We start from the raw sequence: 20,805 nt of genomic DNA on the forward strand, positions 1-20,805 counted from the left end.
TTTAACAAAACAAAGAAGCCATTTTGATTACATACACAGTAACAAAGAAAAAAGAAGAAACTCCCTTTACAGCTAAATTCCAGGATTTAGCTTGGAATGTTTAATTTGTATTAGGTTGTACTATAGCATTTTGGCCAAGCAAATAATGTGATGGAAGGCAACTGAAGAAAGGAAAGCTGAAAACTTCTGTTAACTTAACAATTGAGTTGTAGAAACATAGGAAACCTGCAACACAATACAGGCCCTTCAGCCTACAAAGCTGTACCAAACATGTCCTTACCTTAGAAATTACCCAGGGTTACCCATAGCTCTCTATTTTTCTGAGCTCCATGTACCTGCCCAGGAGTCTCTTAAAAGACCCTATCATATCCGCCTCCACCACCGTCGCCTGCAGTCATTCCATGCACTCACCACTCTCTGCATTTTAAAAAAAACTTATGCCCAGACATCTCCTCTATACATACTTCCAAGCACCTTAAAACTGTGCCCTCTCGTGCAAGCCGTTTCAGCCCTGGGAAAAAAGCCTCTGATTATCCACACGATCAATACCTCTCATCATCTTATACACCTCTATCATGTCACCTCTCACCGTCCATTGCTCCAAGGAAAAAAGGCTGAGTTCACTTGACCTATTCTCTTAAGACATGCTCCCCAATCCAGGCAACATCCTTGTAAATCTCCTCTGCACCATTGCTATGGTTTCCACATTCTTCCTGTAGTGAGGTGACCAGAACCGAGCACAGTACTCCAAGTGGTGTTTGACCAGGGTCCTATACAGCTGCAACATTACCTCTAGGCTCCTAAGCTCGATCCCACGATTGATGAAGACCAATACACCGTATACCTTCCTAAACACAGAATTAACTTGCGCAGCAGCTTTGAGTGTCTTGTGGTCTCAGACCCCAAGATTCCTCTGATCCTTCACATTGCCAAGAGTCTTACCATTAATTCTATATTCTGCCATCATATTTGACCTACCAAAGTGAACCACCTCACACTTTATCTGGGTTGAACTCCATCTGCCACCTCTACTTCAGCTTACGTTTGTTTGGTGTCTTCACCTGGAATAGATTTGCCAAGGTATCTTATGGTGAAGTTATACAACAGGCAGTAGACTGCCTCAAATCTGAAGACCACCTTCTACTAGCCTCATTCAATGTGGCTTTGGCAGTGGAGCTGATGCTTGAACATACCAAATACCAGTTCTCTGGATTCTTATCGCTACACAGCTCTCCTGATATGCTCCATATATGCCTGAATTATGAACTGGAATCATATCATGTAGTTGGAGATGGCTTTTAATATTCAAATACAAATCGCACAGATATCTACAATGGAATGAAAGTACTGTTACTGTTTTGGGGATATTTGGCATTTATCACATCTGTTCAGCAAATTTATTAGTGTTGAGGAAAAGTCTAGTATGATGAATGTATGTGCCATATGGCACAAAAAAGAATAACGTTGTAGTGGATAGACTTCAGATTAATATAGCAGGTATAAAAGACAATCTTTCAGGTCCTGGTTTCCTGCAAATTCTAGCACCTTCAACGTTGCCAGGAAGCATCAAATGTGGGATAATAAATAATTACTGGTTGAAATTTATTAGTACCTAATCTCCATAATGACTGTTGGGGCATGGGTAATTTTCTGCTAATAAATAAATGTTCTGTGGTGTCAAGTGAACTTGGGGAGTTGGTTCCAACACACACAAAATGCTGGAGGAACTCAGCAGGGTAGGCAGCATTTAAGGAAAAGAGTACAGTTGATGTTTCTGGCTGAGACCCTTCAGCAGGTTTCAGCCCAAAGTGTCAAATGTACTCTTTCCCATAGAAGCTGCCTAGTCTGTTGAGTTCCTCTGACATCTTGAGTGTGTGTGTTGCTTTGATTTCCAGCATCTGCCGATTTCTCGTTTGTGATTGGGGAGTTGGTTAACTTTTTCAGCAATAAATTGCCATTGTTGCTGTCATGCCTACATTGCACATGGATTCTAGTCCTTTCTCAATAGTGATACTAGTGGGTGATACTAGTGTCCTTATCAATACGTTAGCTTTGTAACTTGCATTGCAGCCATACACTTGTGATTGCCACATCTGAATCAATGTGGCATTTATAGTGCCCAAACAGCAAATGTTATGCAGCTGAATTTTGCAAACCAGTTTGAAGTTTGCTCATAGTTGGTTCTGATTATTAGAAAACTTCTTAAGTCACCTCGTGTTGGGTGCATTCAAGTCTATCATAGTTACCCCAGGAGTAAATGTCGAATTCGGCCCCAGTAGCAGAAGAGCTCTATGTCAGAATAATGTTTTTTTTCCCATTTCTTATGCTAGATGTTGTAATATCTTAAGAGAGTCCACTGTTTGGGGTTGTCAGGAGCTCATTTTGTTTTGGATTCTTCCAGTAAGCACAGTTCAAGGTTTCTAATTCTTCAGCTTAAATTGGTGCATGAAAGCATTTCTTGCCATTTGACACTTGCAATGTCCTTTGTGCAGCTTCTGTGCCAGTTTGTTCTGTCACAGTGTTACTGGCTTAGTTGCCTTATGGAGTCGGACTCAAAGGCTTAGAGGACCTTGTTATCTTCCACTTAAGAATGCTAAATACAGGTATTTAAGTTGAACTAACAAAATTGACAGTGTTCTGAGGATGTATTCCTTAATGAAACCTTTTGATTACCAATTTAGTTTGAGAAGAGCATAATATACTAAATGAGCACATATTAATGCTAGGTAAACTGAATTTTATATTATCTTGGATAAATGAGGACATCAACTTAATTTTAAAAATAATTGATTTTTGATGTGGCATTGTGACTACAGATTCCTTTGTCTAATGCTTAAATATGCTTAATTTGAAATGTCATGTTGATATTTGATGAAGTAATGTATTGCTAGCTTAAGGAATCTAAAATACCACTGTAACCTTTAGCATTATCTTCTAATGACATCACACTAACATCACACTTACACAAAGGGTTTTGATTTATAATCATTTAAAAGATTCAGAGTTTCTTCTATATCTAAAGAGATTTTTAAATGTGTATGAAGTGGCCATTTGATATTGCTACCTGTAGGGAAATAATGAGAAGACTGTTGCTAATGGACCAGATTGTATTTTGCAGATTGGGATACTTGTCAATTTACAGTTCACAATTATCATCTGCTAGACTGTATTCTAAATTATATCGGTAGGAGCTTGGTCTCCGGAGAAATGACAGTCAAAAATCCTTATTTATGTTGCAATATGGTTACTTGCTTCGGGTTCTCCCCGTAAATGTGATGAAAGTTGTTATCTTTTTCATTCCAAATGAAGCATGGATAGATTAGGCTGTTAGCTTTCTAACATGGAGGTGTGAAAGATAAAATGATGTAGCAACTTCAGACAAGAAGAAGTATTGTTCATACAGTTAATCAAGTTAGGGTATTGATTCCAATTAAATTGATGTTATACTGCATAAACAAATGCTGAAGGATGATACTGTCACACAAAATACTCAATGGTGATAAAAATACACTGTGGTTGCTGGTTTTATAAGCACAGAATACTTAATAACATTTTTATTAGCGTACTGGACACTCCACATGTTTTTTGTGTTCTCTTTGTATCACTGGCGATGGAATATTGTAAGGCTTCTACTTATCTCTGTTTCTTCCTGACATTTGAATATTATTAATTAACTAGTGATACTGGATTTTATCTTTTGGATTTCAGTGACTTAGGAGAGTCTTTGATGACAGTCATTGAAACTAGAGTGATGTTGATTGCACTTTCATTTACTTGATCTTAAACTAACCAGTAGTTCAACTTCATTGCAAACGAGCACCCCACCTTCAAGCTACATTGTTTATATTCAGTGCTTTAAAAATCAAAGGAAATGATGTCAAAATCCTTTGGGTCTGATATGAGTTTAGCATTCCTGGAAGCTTGACCCAGGGCATTCCACTTTCACTCAATCTTTAAAACAATGATCATGATTAAAACTTGTTGATATGTTCAGTAATTTTCCTTGGGGGGGGGGAAATAAGTAAAATATATCAATAATGCTACTTTCATTAACATGTCTTGAGTAAAATCTTTTATGACAAGAAGTAGTTAAGATTAAATATAAATTTTAACTAGTTAATTTGTTTTCACTAAGATATCCTAAATAAAAATAGTTGTTTCTTCTGGTATTCATATTGAATTGTCATGCAAACGTCAATGTTCCACACTACTCTTGCTGAAGTTTCTAATTATGGATGGCTGTATAAGCTTCCTGTTGCTTTGATTGGTAGCAATGAGATCAAATTCCTCTCATCCCAGCTGTATGCCTCTCCTAAAGGTTAAGCAGGAAAAAAGCATCTGCATGCCCTGCTGAGAAAAAAAAAACAAAATACATCTTCCAGTAGTGGCTATTACCCAGATGGCATATAATATTTAAATAAACAGGAGAGTATTTATTCAGACAGTGCTGGAATTGAAAGAAATAAGCAGGCTACTGGAAGACCTGCGAATCTCTGCAGATGATTGTAAAAACAGCATCTGCAGAGACAAAAGGTGGAACTTGGTGTTTCAGGTCAAGACCCTATACAAAAATCCAGTATATTTAAAGTAGTTTCCTATATTTTTGGGCAGGGTGGAATGAAATTGGGAATAAATCTATTTCTAGATTCATGTAACCTACATAAGCTTACATTTCCTGTATGTAATACTTTTTACACGATTAAGGTTGCTGATAATTGTGATTGTGTATTGAATTCCCCTGTCAACTTTAAAGAGTTCTTTAGTCTTGCTTTCTAAATGATAATATTTGCACTTGTTTTTAGTATTGAGCCAAAGCTTTTAATGAATGATAGAGTACTCCTCTTATGTAAGGTTCCAGAGAATTGGAGGGTTGCGGATGTTGGAAATTATAGAGCAGAGTCTCTTACTTCAGTGGTTGGTAAGTTGATGAAGAAGATCCTGAGAGGCAGGGTTTATGGCCATTTGGAGAGGCATAATATGATTAGGAATAGTCGTCATGGCTTTGTCAAAGCACGTCGTGCCTTACGAGCCTGATTGAATTTTTTGAGGAGGTGACTAAACACGTTGATGAAAGTAGAGCAGTAGATGTAGTGTATATGGATTTCAGCAAGGTATTTGATAAGGTACCCCATGCAAGGCTTATTTAGAAAGTAAAGAAGCATGGGATCCAAGGGGACATTGCTTTGTGGATCCAGAACTGGCTTGCCCACAGAAGGCAAAGAGTGGTTGTAGATGGGTCATATTCTGCATGGAAGTCGGTGACAAGTGGTGTGCCTCAGTGATCCATTCTGGGACCCCCTACGCTTCGTGATTTTTATAAATGACCTATATGAGGAAGTGGAGGGATGGGTTAATAAATTTGCTGATGATGCAAAGATTGGGGGTGTTGTGGATAGTGTGGAGGGCTGTCAGAGATTACAGTGGGACATTGCTAGGATGCAAAACTGGGAGGAGAAGTGGCAGATGGAGTTCAATCCAGATAATCAGAATCAGTTTTATGATCACTGGCATGTGACATGAAATTTGTTAACTTAGCGGCAGCAGTTCAATGCAATACATAATCTAACAGAGAGAGAAAAAATAATATTAAGTAAATAAAATAAAATGTAATAAGTAAATTAATTACATATATTGAATAGATTTTGAAAAATCTGCAAAAACACAGATACTGTATATTAAAAGAAAGTGAGGTAGTGTCCAGAGCTTCAAGGTCCATTCAGGATTCGGATGGCAGAGCGGAAGAAGATATAGGCTAGTGCCCAAGATGGAGCTGACTAGCTTTACAACCTTTTGCAGCTTTTTTTCAGTCCTGTGCAGTAGCCCCTCCATACCAGACAGTGATGCAGCCTGTCAGAATGCTCTCTCCACGGTACAACTATAGAAGTTTTTTTGCGTGTGTTTGTTGACATGCCAAATCTCTTCAAGCCCCTAATAAAGTATAGCCACTGTCTTGCCTTCTATATGACTACATCAATGTGTTGGAACCAGGTTAGATCCTCAAAGATCTTGATACTCAGGAGCTTGAAGCTGCTCACCCTCTCCACTTCTGATCCCTCTATGAGGATTGGTATGTGTTCCTTCGTCCTACCCTTCCTGAAGTCCACAATCAGCACTTTCGTCTTACTGACGTTGAGTGCCAGGTTGTTGCTGCAGCACCATTCCACTAGTTGGCATATCTCACTCCTGTACGTCCTCTCGTCACCACCTGAGATTCTACCAGCAATGGTTGTATTGTCAGCAAATTTGTAGATGGTATTTGAGTTATGCCCAGCCAGTCTTGTGTATACAGGCAGTGGGCTAAGCACACACCCCTGAGGTGCGCCAGTGTTGATCGTCAGTGAGGAGGATCTGTTATCTCCAATCCACACAGACTGTGGTTTTCCAGTTAGCAAGTCAAGGATCCAATTGCAGAGGGAGCTACAGAGGCCCAGGTTCTGCAACTTCTTAATCAGGATTGTGGGAATGATGGTATTAAAAGCTGAGCTATAGTTGATGAACAGCATCCTGAGGTATGTGTTTGTGTTGTCCAGGTTGTCTAAAGCTGTGTGGAGAGCCACTGAGATTACATATGCCTTTGACCTATTGTGATAAGCAAGTTGCATTGGGTCCAGGTCCTTGCTGAAGCAGGAGTTCAGTCTAGTCATAACCAACCTCTCAAAGCATTTCATCACTGTCGATGTGATTGCTACTGGGCGATAATCATTAAGGCAGCCCACATTATAGTTCTTTGGCACTGGTGTAATTGTTGCCTTTTTGAAGCAAGTGGGAACTTCTGCCCATAGCAGTGAGAGGTTGAAAATGTCCTTGAATACTGTGAAGTGGTTCATTTTGGCAGAATATAGTATTAATGGTAAGACTCTTGACAGTGTGGACGATCAGAGGGGTCTTGGGGTTCGAGTCCATACGACACTCAAAGCTGCTGTGCAAGTTGACTCTGTGGTTAAGAAGGCATATGGTGCATTGGCCTTCATCAGGGGTGTCAAACTCATTTTAGGTCACGGGCCAGATTGGGCAAAATGCAGCTTCATGCGGGCCGGATCAGTCGGGCGCGTGCGAACGTAGCTTTCATTGCCTCCGTTTTTTCAGTCTGTTCTCATGTGTCTTAGTCTCTACTATAACTACAAAGTGTTTCACTTCACAAATTCCGTTTCTAATGAAGAAAACTGCTGAGCAAGCATTATTTTTATGATTGGTATTAACTTACAATCATAGGCTTCATATCGCTGGGCCATTAATAATTAAAATAATAGATCTATCTAAAATGATCTCGCGGGCCGGATATAATTGTACGCCGGGCCGGATATGGCCCGCGGGCCTTGAGTTTGACACCTATGGCCTTCATCAATCATGGGATTGAGTTTAGGAGTCGAGAGGTAATTTGCAGCTATATAGGAATGGTCAGACCCCATTTGTAGTACTGTGTTCAGTTCTGGTTGCCTTGCTACAGGAAAGATGTGGAAACCATAGAAAGAGTGCAGGGGAGATTTACAAGGATGTTGCCTGGATTGGGAAGCACATCTTAAGAGAATAGATTGAGTGAACTCGGCCTTTTTTCCTTGGAGTAACGGAGGATGAGAGGTGACCTGATAGTGGTGTACAAGATTATGAGAGACATTGATCGTGTGAATAGTATGAGATTTTTTCCCAGGGCTGAAATGGTTAGCGCAAGAGGGCACAGTTTGAAGGTGCTTGGAAGTAGATACAAAGGAGATATGGGGTGAAGTTTTTTATACAGAGAGCGGTGAGTGCATGGAATGGGCTGCTGTCGACAGTGGTGGAGGCAGGTACGATAGGGTTTTTTAAGAGATTCCTGGATAGGTACATGGAGCTTAGAAGAATAGAGGGCTATGGGTAACCCTCGGTAATTTCTAAGGTAAGAACCTGATTGGCACAGCTTTGTGGGCCAAAGGGCCTGTATTGTGCTGTAGCTTTTTTATGTTTCTAACATATATGAATTTAAAAGATCTTGCATTAGCAATATATTTAGGAAGTCCATTGGATTTTGGTTTATTAGTCCATCAATTAATCATGGCAGTTGCTAATTTGGGACAACTCTTCAAGGACAAACAATAATTGTGAAGATTGCCTTTGTTTATTTGGGACATTCTACTACTTAATAGGGGCAGGAGACTGATGTTGAACAGTTTCTAACTAGCATCAGTCACGTGACCTACACCATGCTGAGAGCCAGCAGTTTTAAATAGTCTCATTTGCATGTATTTGTGTTCAAAAAGTGGTGATTTTTGTCACTGATAGTTGGAGGGAAATAAGCAGTAAGAAAATTTAGAACTGTTTTGTTCGCTGCCATTTCATGCATTCAGATTTGAATATGCCAAAAATGAGAGTAGGAATGAAATGATCTCACTAGTTCAACAAGTTTGGAACTACAAAGAATTTGAGGATATCTACAATCATCTTGAATGTTACAATGAAAATGAAGATTTGGAGGATGTAATAGTAAAAAAGCTTTGAATGAAGACAATCGATTATTTGCATTAGGTGTCTGCGCTGATTTTGTTCATTTACAGTCAATTGAAAGAACACAGCAGCATACACTGGATAAGTTCCTCCGTCAATAACTATTAGAAACTAATGCACAGTTTTATAGTGCTGTAGTAGCATTGGTAGTATTCTAATTTGCTCTGTACTTTACTTAAGTACATAATTGGTTACTCAGTTAAGTGGCAGTCTTTTATATCTTTCTGACATCTTTTTAACTATTTCCATGAAACTTTGGCTAATTGGGGCAGCTGCTTAATTGGGCCAAGATGTACTGATCCTGATGGAACCCATTGTGTTTGTGCCTGTGCGCATCTTTTATTTACTACTTGCAATTTATTATAAAAATTGCATTAGAGCATCTAAATTTACCAATATGGGAATATTTGGCTTTGCAAAGAAATTGAGCTCCTGTTCAATGACCTCCTAACCAAGTCCTGGAATGCACATTCCACGTACATCCTCAGTGACATTCAGGTCTAACTTCAAAAATGAAATCACACATATGGAGAATGAAAGATGGAAATAGTGGGCTCTGAAGCAGCAATCTGCTAAAGGGATTTAGAAGGCTGAGCAGCCTCTATGGAGGAAAGGATTTTTCAATGATTTGGATCAACACTCTTCATTATGACCTACAATGGAGAAAGAAAATGGTCAACATGAAGAGAAGCGGGGAAGAGGTGATATGGTGTGGCAGTGGATGATTGATGGAATGTAAAAGGATGAAATCTGATGGAGAGATGGATCCAGTAGTGAGAGGAGTGGAGTTGGCAGACTGAGTCAGGAGAATGGTAGATCCAAGTAGATGGAGGAAAGTAGCAGATGGAACCAGGTGAGGGAAGGAAAGGGTGAAGGTAGAGATGGCTGCTGGAGAATAATAAGTGCTTTGGAATCTGATAAGGAAAGTAATATGGAAACCATTAACAGAGCATTGAACTGCAGGTGGGACCATATTGGGTGTGGAAATCATGATGAGATGTATGGGAGAGTAGGTGCCTGGAGCCATGAGGGCAGGGTGATGAAAATGAGTGTTGGGGATTGGAGGGGGTAAGGAGTTATGGGAACAAAATGGGCAGAGTGAAGGTTGATTGGAAGGAGAGAAGGAGAAAAATACAAATAGTAAACTTTACTGAAAATGGTAAAATTCGTAGTTCATACCATTGGGTTGGACCTCACCCCGCTGTGGAGAAGCAAGATCAGGCACAGACCAGGTGACGGATTTGCTGAGCGGCTGATCGATCAATGAGCTCAGTGCTCGAGCTCTTCTTAATCACATGCTATTTCACTGCCCCTTCCCATTCCACACTGATCTGTCCATCCTCAGCCTCCTCTGCCAGGGTGAGGCTCAAGGCATACTGGAGGAACAATACCTCATTTCCACCTGACTAATCTACAATGTAATGCTACGAATACTGAATTTTCCAACTTCAGGTAACCCCTGTCTTGTGGTATTTTCGATTGTGTATGTGTGCGAGTGTCTCCAGCATCTGCAAACTTTCTCATGTTTATGACCTACAACCTCTATCTCCTGTTTTCTACTAATCTCCCCTTTATGATCCGCCTCAACTCTTCCTATTTTCCTTTTCTATACCACTATCGTCACAGTTCAATAACAGATACCCTGTTGTATCTGGTCACATCTGCCTTTTAATGTTCCCAGTGGTTCCGATTATCATCCTGCCTTACCAGGTTCCAGCACTAGTTGCCTTTGTGTTCCTACATCACCCAACCCCTTGCACCCCCTTTCCCCAAACCAAATCCATCTGTCCTTTGTTTTGTTGCCATTCATAGAGCATTCACCTACTGATGTCTTTCCACTCCACCCCCATTACCTGGCTCCATCTGCTCTTTGCTTTTCCTTGCACTTCACCACTACCTCACCACTTCACCTCTCCTTTTATATAGGCCAACTTCTTCCTCCATTCTCAGTCCCAATGCAGAGTCTCAGCCTGAAACATCAAATTCATTTCCACCAAAATTTTTACTGTATCTGCTAAGTTCCTCTAACAAATCATATATATGATAAGTCAAAGTATTTATTGGCAGATCACAACACGCATAGTCAGACGGTTTCCCTTACTAAAACCTACTGTTCTTGGAATTATCTTGGGTAAAATGATGTTCAAAGAGCCTATAAGTTACTCTGTCCCTAATGTTAAGACCAGTGACTCAGCTGTTTCTGCCCTTGTACAAACCTCTTCTTTGCCCACTGCTCTAAATATCCCAAGATTATATCCTTGGTCTTAATGCATTCCCTTTGAGCTTGTGGGTTTGATTTTAGATTTCTACTTGAAAGAATAGTGCAAAGACAGTAAAAATTAAAGTGAACAAGATCAATAATGTCATATTAATATTGCTTGATTCTATATCTATTGAGGTAATGTAAAGCCTTGGTAATTAATTTATGATTGCAAGGTGAATGGAATAATTCCTCTTCGGACTGTAGACAGAAAGTGGAGATGGGAAAAAAGTAATAGTGTTAAAGCCAGCTGAGGAAGAGCCTGGGCTATGACAAGTGTTGTTGAGACTGAGGAATGAGGTGTAAATATAGGTTTCAAAGTTTAAATGGTGGGAGAAGTTATGAGTAGACAGGAAGAAATAAAATCAGAGGGAGAGGATGGTAAGTTAAATTTGGTGGTGTAAGCCACAGCTTAGTGCAAGTTGCTGATGCGTTGCACTGTCATAGTACAGTTAATTAATGTAATCACACATTGTGTTTCCGATGAGCTTACTTAACCAAAATCTGACTTTACACAAATTCTCCTAGATGTTGTCTAGCATTTTTCAAGTCACTGCTACTACTATTACTACTAATAATAATACATTACTCTGTGGTATTCATAAATGATTTGATACAGTATGCATTCCATTCATTTAATCATGAGTAGTGATAGGGTGATTATTCAAAGAAACAATTATTGAAAGTATATGTAGAATAATATGTTCAAGTTCAAGCTCAATTTATTGTCATTTCAACCATATACACATATACCCCCAAAGCAACGTTCTTCTGGACGAAGGTACACAACACAGTATATATAACTCACACACAACACAACAATAAAGTAATATTACCACAACTAAGTTAACAAGTAATAATGTGCATTAGATAATATAGGTGGTTTTAGAAAAAAAAACAATGCTCTGACTTCGAGAGATCGTCTTGGGGTTCTCAGGAATAGAACCTTTGCATAGGTAGGGGAGTGCCGGCAAAAAAAAAACAAATTGCTTTTTCCAGCTATTTCAGCTATATGTTAATATGAAGATAATTCTGAATATCTAAAACTTGATGATGTTTCAAATCCCTTTATGTGATCATTAAAATTTAATTGTACTATTATTTCAAATGATTGATTCTTAGAAAGAGGTTGGCAGATTCAGCATATGGGGGAATATACAGGAACGTGGCAAAACAAAGTGTCATTCCATTGAAATGAAGAAAGTCCAAGTTGGGTTCAGTTATGATTGTAATGCTATGAGAGCTGATGAATAAGTTTTTAGCATAGCATATTATTCCAAGTTTATTGATATAAGCCTACATTCATATCTTAAATGTTTTGTTAATACTGAGATACCAACAAATATTTTCAGCATCCTGAGATGTTTAATTTAAAACAGCTCCTGATATTATCACATCCAGTCTGTCTGCTTTATGTGCAGAATAGCAGACTAGATTTTTACTTTATCTTTAAATTATAGAGCAGTAAACACAATAGTCTGAAATTTGACTTGAGCTTAATCTGTCTACAAAATGAATAGTGTAAGAACAAGTTAATGTTAGCTCACCTCCTTTCATAGAGAATAAGATAGTTTGTAATTAACTGCTTTCAACTACGCTAAATCAATTTTTTTATAGTTTATTTGGTTTATATTATGTTCTGAAACCATCATAGTTAAAGGGCAATTATTGTTCTTGTCATTAATGTTGAAATCCAAAGAAAAATGAATAAAATACCTTTTTAAGAAATTATGACCAAGATCTGTTTTAGGTAAGTGACATTGACATTTCAATTGACATCAAATGAGGACCATTCCAGTTAAAACCCTGTTTCATAAATTATATCAAATAAAACCAAATTTAGTCCTTCTGTGAAAAGTGCTATTTTGTGCTGTATCAGAGTAAAAAAATCCAGTTTCATGCTGAATCTTAAAAACAAATATTATAAATCAAAATAATCAAAAATCCATTTCAATACCAGGGCAAAAATGTAATTGGCATCGATATTAATTAGTGCTGAATGATAGCAGATTATTTTTAATCGGTACTGGTTTTATTACTGACATTACTGAATGATTTGAACTTCATGTCTTCTGACAGTATTAGTATGTTGTTTTATATTTAACAGTTCAATTGAAACTTTTTTTCAGAATCAGATTCACTGAATAGCCTTTGTCTATTTGTCCCTTTTAAAAAGGGATGGTATATTCAGTCACTATCCTTTATAACAAGTTTTTGACTAACAGAATCAACCAAATGAAACGACAGGGATTTGTATTGTAAATTTTCATACAAGGCAGAAGTAAAAACACGGAAGTATCCTATAAGCTAATGTTCACTGATACAACATGAAAAAATAGCTTGTGCTTCTAGATCTAATAATTATACGCATTGAAACCTCACAAAAATTCTTAATTATCATGCAGATCAGTCAATGTGGAAATTACATTTATTAAAATTGCTCATAATTCCATTGTATGGACAATAATTATTTTAGCAGATTGGGAAGAAAGCTATTTTGAAACATAGTTATGACAAACCATTATAATAGCCTACTTTCATTTCTCAGCAAGCATAGTAAAAATATTTATTAGTTCTTCACTAACATTTGTATAAACCCACAGCCACCTAAACGTCACTTCTTCCAACCCTATCTCTTGTAAGGATTCTGTCCCCTACTTCCACTTTCTCCATTTTTGCATCTGCTATCAAGATGAGGCCTTCCATTCCAGGGCATCTGAAATGTCACATTTCCCTTATTTCTTGGTCATCTGCTCTCATCTCACCTCCCTTTAAACAGGACAGTGATAGAGTTCCCCTTGCCTCCATATCCAACATATTTTTCATCAGTTCTGTCAGATGCAGTGAGATCCCATCACCAGGCATATCTCCTTCCCACCCCTTTCTGGTTTCTATATTCATCCCTCCCCACCCATCTCTGAATGGCCTCTGCATAAGCAGGAGGTGCAAGACCTATTTCTGCATTTCATTTTCCGTCACTATTCAGGGATCTAAACAGCTCTGGTAGGTGAGACAAAAATTCACATGCACCTTTTCTAACTATATCTACTACATTCCATGCTCCAGACTTGCAGAATATCTGTACTTTATCTGCAGGAACCATCCTAAGCTCCCAGATGCATACTATTTCAATACCCTCTTCCCATTTCCATACTGACTTGTCCATCTGCTGCATTCTCCACAGACAGTGAGGCCTAATACAAAAACTAAATTAACTGGACCTTATATTCTCTTTACGTAGTTTCAAATCATTGGTGTAAACATAGAATTTTTTTTAATTTCAGGGTTCATTCAGTCTTTCCAGGTGAGGCAAAACTTCACCTGCGAGTCTGTCAGGGTCATCTACTGTATCTGGTGTTTCCTATGTGACCTCCTTTACATTGGTGAGACCCAGTATAAATTGGGGGGCCACATTGTTGAGCATTTCCACTCTATCTGCAAAAAAAAGGAATTTCCCAGTAGTCAATCAGTTCCTATCCCCATTCCCTGTTTGACATGTTGGTCCATGCAACGATGATGCCACTCTTAGGTTGTAGGAACAACACCGCATATTCCATCTAGGTCGCCTGCAACCTGATGGCACGAACATCAATTTCTCCTTCCAGTAGTTTTTTTTGTTCTCTTCCCCTTCCCTCCTTTTCTATTCCCCACTCTAACCTCTTACTTTGTCTCCTCACCTTCTCCAGTCATTTGTCTTTCCAGTTATCATCTCCCAGCTTTTTACTTCTTCCCCTTCCCCCACCAACCTGGCTTCAACAATCACCTTCTGGCTTGTCCATTTTCCCCTTCCCCCTCCTCCTTATTCTGCATCTTTCCCCTTCCTTCCAGTCCTGATGAAGTATATTGGCCCGAAGCAGCAACTGCAGATTCATTTCCATCGACGTTGCCTGACCTGCTGAGTTCCTCCAGCATTTTCTATGTGTTAAATCTTGTGTGTTTTTCTCCCTCCCCCAGCAGACCCCACCCCCATCTCTCCTTCCAGTCGCCTGCTGGTCTACCAACCTACTAGCCACACAAACCCGTGTCCCTCTCCCATTTGCTTCTGGTTTTATCTTCTGTTCACTTTTCATCTAATGATTCCCATTATTTTCTTCCTTGTTTATCAGATTCCAACACTGTTTTGGCTTTGTGTCCTTGCTTATCAACCTTCTAGAACAGGCATGGGCAAACTACGGCCCGCGGGCCATATGCGGCCCGTTAAGCTTTTTAATCCGGCCCGCAGAACTTGATGAAATTATATTAATAAACCTTGTTAACGTTTTTTCCCCGCAATTCTGGCGTTTTCCCAATAGATGACGCACTCTATATACATTTGTGGCAACCCATTTCCTGGCACATCCGAACCGGCTCACAATTAGCCAGCGTTCCGGCTAAATAGCCTGCGGGGATTTGCGAGCACAGAGCTTTGGAGCCTCTGCGCCACGGGGGGCAGGTTGAGGGAGGCTTAAAAGTGAGGCTGGGGATTTTGAATAAAGTTTTTTTCTTCGATTGCAGTTACCGACTCCGTGTCGTAATTTTAGCGCTGCAGGTAGCACACCGCTACACATTGACCTTTGTTGAGGTGCAGCGTATTACTCCACATTTGCGCTTTACTCTTTGTTCAGCTCGACCTATTTGTGTGAACAGGCGTTCAGCGTCATGAACATCAACAAAGCCAGCCACAGATCCAAGTTAACTGACCAACACCTCAGATCCATCCTGAGAATCGCCACAACAAAACTAAATCCAGACTTTGATGTGCTGGCTGAAAAGGGAGACCACCAGCACTGTTCCCACTGAAATTAAAAATAAGTTTCTTTATTGTGTTATGTAAAAAATGCATTTGAAAATATTTTTTCAATAAGCCTTATATGTTACATGTCATTTCTGTTAAGTGATGGACATGAGTAGTGCGCAGGTGCACGTACGTTCTCAAAATAAAAAATGCGCTCCAGATCAAATAGCGCGCTCCGCATACTGGCGCGCTCTCACTGTTCTGTCCTTGTGCTGGTCGTTGTTGAGTTTTGGCACAGCGGACAATTGAATAAGAAGGAGCAGGACAAGTAGACCTGCATCTCCTACCGTTTTTGAAATAAAGACAGTCAGGAGGAGTGTGATGATGATAATATCTTGAAGGATAACAGAATTTTCAGTGCTTTAAAGTAATAACTGTTACTATTAAAAAAAGCTGTATTTTATTCATTTAATTTTCAGTGTTTTAAAAGTCATTTCAATAAATAGCTAGATACCATGGGACTTCAAAGAGATATTTTGTTGTAATGCATTTGTTCATTTTCAATTGAAATTAAAGCACATGTTTTCTACATATCCCATGATATTTTATTTTCTCTTATGAGGTGTATTACCAAAACACTCCGTCCATCTGCTCCTGGTCTGGCCCCCCTGTCAAACTTTAGAACTCTTTGTGGCCCATAAGTCAAAAAGTTTGCCCACCCCTGTTCTAGAACCATAGAACATTACAGCACAGAAACAGGCCTTTTGGCCCTTCTTGGCTGTGCCAAACCATTTTTCTGCCTAGTCCTACTGACCTGCACATTGCTCATATCCCTCCATACACCTCTCATCCATGTACCTGTCCAAGTTTTTCTTAAATGTTAAAAGTGAACCCGCATTTTCCACTTCAACTGGTAGCTCATTCCACACTCCCACCACTCTCTATGTGAAGAAGCCCCCCCTAATGTTCCCTTTCAGTTTTTCCCCCTTCACCCTTAACCCATGTCCTCTGGTTTTTTTTCTCCCCTAGCTTCAGTGGAAAAAGCCTACTTGCATTCACTCTATCTATACCCAACATAATTTTATATACCTCTATCAAGTCTCCCCTCATTCTCCTACGCTCCAGGGAATGAAGTCCTAACCTACTCAACCTTTCTCTGATACTCAGTTTTTCAAGACCCGGCAACATGCTTGTAAACCTTCTCTGCACTCTTTCAACCTTATTAATATCCTTCCTGTAATTCGGTAACCAAAACTATACACAATACTCCAAATTTTGGCCTCACCAATGCCTTATATAACCTCACCATAACATTCCAACTCTTATACTCAATACTTTGATTTATAAAGGCCAATGTACCAGAAGCTCTCTTTACAACCCTATCTACCTGTGATGCCACTTTTAGGGAATTTTGTATCTGTATTCCCAGATCCCTCTGTTCTACTGCACTCTTCAGTGCCCTACCACTTACCTTGTATGTTCTACCATGGTTTGTCCTTCCAAAGTGCAATACCTCACACTTGTCTGTATTAAACTCCATTTGCCATTTTTTAGCTCGTTTTTCCAGCTGGTCCAACTCCCTGTGCAAGCTTTGAAAACCTTCCTCTCTGTCCACTACACCTCCAATCTTTGTATCATCAGCAAATTTGCTGATCCAATTTACCACATAATAATCCAGATCATTGATATAGATGACAAATAACAATGGACTCAGCACTGATCCCTGTGGCACACCACTAGTCACAGGATTCTAGTTATTATTACACTCACCCTCCCTTCCGGCTCAATCTTCAGTTTATTTTTGTCTGCCTCCGTCTATCATTCATTTGTCTCCATCTCCCAACTCCACTCTGCCCTTTTGCTACCTGGCTTGATATTCCTGTTATCCCACACCCTTCCTCAGTCCACCAAACAACTACTGGGCTCTGTCTCAGCATTCCCTCTTTTCTCTTTATACTGGCTATTGTCTCTCTGCACTCAGATCTGAATGCAGGGTCTCAACCCAAAACGATGGGAAGTTCCCTTTTTCCATGAATGCAGTTGACCCACTGATTTCCTTCAGTGCTTTGTTTGTTGTCTGACTAATATTTAAGTTGAAATCTAGAATTCAGAATTTTTATCATATTTTAAAAGGCTGTGAATAGCTCTGCCCTCTCCTTACGTTTGAGCGGAATATTCACTCATTTATCGTCAATAGACTGTTTTTGGAGGTGTGCGTCAGACATGCAGTTCAATAAGTTTCTGAGCTTATCGTAATTAGATAATTAGATACTGATATTTTTAAGGACGTGAATAGTCAATAGTTTGACTAATTTATTTGAATTATTTGAGGATTATAATAAGGAAACAATGTAGGAGAACTTTGTCACTGGTGTCTTTAGATTTCCAAAAACCATTTGACAAGGTGTAGGAGGTTGGTACACTAATAAAAAGACCATGGTATTGGAGTAGGTGTGTTAGAATGGATTAAAAACAGGTTATTTTCTAGAACAAAATAGTCTCTTGGTTTCAGGTCACAGGCATAGTTGAGTCTGGAGCTTGGAATCAGGGATCCTAGGGACCTGGATACATAGCAGGGAGCCCTGTTCTGTTTAGAACTTAAACCCCTGATTTTCAGTTTTTCCTGGTTCCTAGATGTTCTTCATGATCGTTTCACAAAGGTTCGCTTATCATGGAAGTGTACAATTCTGAAATTATTCTCCAGATCACCGCGAAACCAAGAAAGGAAGAAAAGAATGGCAGCACGATCATCAACCCCAAATCCCTTCTCCCCACACAAAGAAACAAACAAAAATAGAATAGGCACATCGACCCCCAAATCCTCCTCCCTTGCACACAAAGAAAAGAAGATAGGGTAAAAAAGACATAATGTTTAAAAAAAAACTAAGATTGAAAAAAAGTCTATACTCCAAGCCCATATCCAAATTGCAGAAAACCTGGGTAACATTCTGTGGGCACAGTGGCAGACCTTTCCGTCTCCAGCAACAGAGTGATCACATCAGCAATCAAAAAGTAGTTCTCTCTGGTAACAGAGTGATCAAAAGGCAGTCTCCGGGTCTCCCATCTCCAGTAGCAGAGCGATCTCACCAGTGCTTAAAAAGGCAGGCAGCTGGCACTCACCTTTCGCATTCGCGTTGATGTTCGAATCTCCCTCATTGCTTTAATTGGCGAAGAATGGAAGCTTTAATCAGTGAAATAGAGTCAAACATTGGCTTGTACCCCGTCTCACAGCTTTCCCGCCTCGAGTTTCATGCAGACTGCCTCAGGAGCAATCTCCAGACTTCGAATCACAGGCTCCAGCAGTTCCAGAATCACAGGCTCCGGCAGTTCCAGAATCACATTCAAGATGAAAAACATACGTAAAAGACATAAAAGAAATGAAATATATGGTTTCAAAATCTATCCAGAAGATGTTGACTGAAGAAGAGTTGTATGCAGGCACCATGGGCCTCGTATTTTTATAATTAGTTGGTAATCCTGGAGTCTCCAGCTGCAATTGGTAACCTAGAGCTCTAGTGAGCAGCTAGATTGAGCAGAAGTGGGGCTTTTGTGATAGCACTGGTGGGACAGGTGGACCCATCCTGTAGGGATCATTGTTAAATGATTGATATCTGTCAGATAATGGAGAAAATTTGATCTTTTCATTTGCATTAGCAAGGAAGCAGATGAAGAAGATCACAGTAGATTGGTCAATGTCATGCTTTATTTCTCTAAAGTATATTTTTTTTAAAAAGTAATGTACTTTAATATGGGCATACATAATTTACATGCAATTATTTATTTTTTACAGGCCACAGAGAGTGAAATGGGGGATGTGGATCTTACTGGTCTTCCGGAAACAGCTGTAGATTCTGAAGAAGAGGAAGAAGATGAAGAGGACATTGACCGTGCCTCCGATCCATTGATGAGCAGGGATGTTGTTAGGGAATGTCTGGAGAAAGATCCTGCGGACCGAACTGACGATGACATTGGTACAATTAAGAGAGATCTATCTTTACTTCTACCGTCTTCCATTTTAGTGTTACCCATTGCTTGATACTATTGTACACTTTTTAGTAGTTTCCAGGTGGAACCATTGAACATACTGAACAAAAAGTTCCTGCAAATTTCATTCCTTAACAAAATGTCAGTGCAGGGTGAGAGGAGATAGAGCAAACCTTGCACACTACTAAAGATTTCTTACATTGGCAGGTAACTGAATCCCACCTGTCATAGTTGTCTGTCAAACCGTCAGTGTGCCTTTAACATTCTGAATTATTTATAAATTAAAAATCAATGAAACTGTGTTTGAATTAAAATCTTTAAAAAAAAGTAAAATATTCTTACTATAATGTCCTGTGTGATAGGCTTGGTCCATTGGATTCAGGGTGAGGTAGCCACTTGGACACAAAATTGGCTTGATGGGGGGAAACAGAGTGTGTTAGTTAAAGGTTACTTTTTTAAAGATTCGAAGTCTATGGATCAGTTGTAACTTATGGGGAGTGGTTCTGGATATGCTTTTATTTGTCAGCTATATTAACATTTTGGATGAAAATGCAGGTAGCATAATTAGTTAAGATTAAAGATTATGATTAGCTTTATTTGTCATGTGTACATTGAAACAGGAAAATATGCAGTGAAATGTATCTGCGTCAGCAGCCAACAATGTGCAGCCGGCAAATGTTGCCATGCTTCTGGTGCCAACATAGCATGCCCACAGCTTAACCCTAACCTGTATGCCATTGAAATGCAGGAGGAAACCCACGTGGTCTCCTTGCAGACAGTGGTGGGAATTGAACCAGTCGTTGGCTCTGTAAAGTGTCACACTAATGGCTTTGCTACCATATCACCCCTACACAATTGCTAGATGATTGCCACATTTGAAGATGTTACCAAAATTGGTGGTGTGGTGGACTGTGAAGAAAATTAATTAAGATCAATTGGGAATGTGATTCAAGGATTGGCAGATGGAACTTAACATGGACAAGTATGGTAATGCGTTTTGAAAATCAGCCGGATAGTGGAGTGGTAGGGCCTTGAGTGTTGTAGAACATTGACTTAGGGGTACAAGTACCTTGTTCCCTGCAAGTGGCAATGCAAATTGATAAGGTAGTGAAGGAGGTGTATGGGATGCTTGCATTCATCAGACAGCATTAAATTAAAGATCGGGCATCATATTACATCCCATGTACAGGACATTGGGGAGTCCACAATGGAACATCTTTTGCAGTTCTGGTCACCATACTTTAGGAAGGATCTGATTACACTTTAAAGGGTGCAGAAAATATTGAATAGGATGTTACTGGGACTCGAGGGTTGAAGGAAAGACTGGATCTGATTTCCCTGGAGCAAAAGAAGCTGAGGGGTGATCACA

The 20,805-nt window shown here is 39.5% G+C and overlaps 1 protein-coding gene across 9 annotated transcripts in view; it reads left to right on the plus strand.

The window, feature by feature from the left end:
• LOC132405637 (rap guanine nucleotide exchange factor 6-like) overlaps positions 1-20,805 on the plus strand; it is a 407,378-nt gene that overhangs the window by 285,641 nt on the left and 100,932 nt on the right. For all 9 annotated transcript variants that reach the window (XM_059990611.1, XM_059990602.1, XM_059990605.1 and 6 more), the window contains one exon: positions 19,243-19,423. In XM_059990611.1, coding sequence (XP_059846594.1) covers positions 19,243-19,423 — 181 coding nt within the window. The remainder of the gene's footprint in view (positions 1-19,242; positions 19,424-20,805) is intronic.

Source organism: Hypanus sabinus, chromosome 15, assembly GCF_030144855.1.
Source record: "Hypanus sabinus isolate sHypSab1 chromosome 15, sHypSab1.hap1, whole genome shotgun sequence".
Taxonomy (NCBI): domain Eukaryota; kingdom Metazoa; phylum Chordata; class Chondrichthyes; order Myliobatiformes; family Dasyatidae; genus Hypanus; species Hypanus sabinus.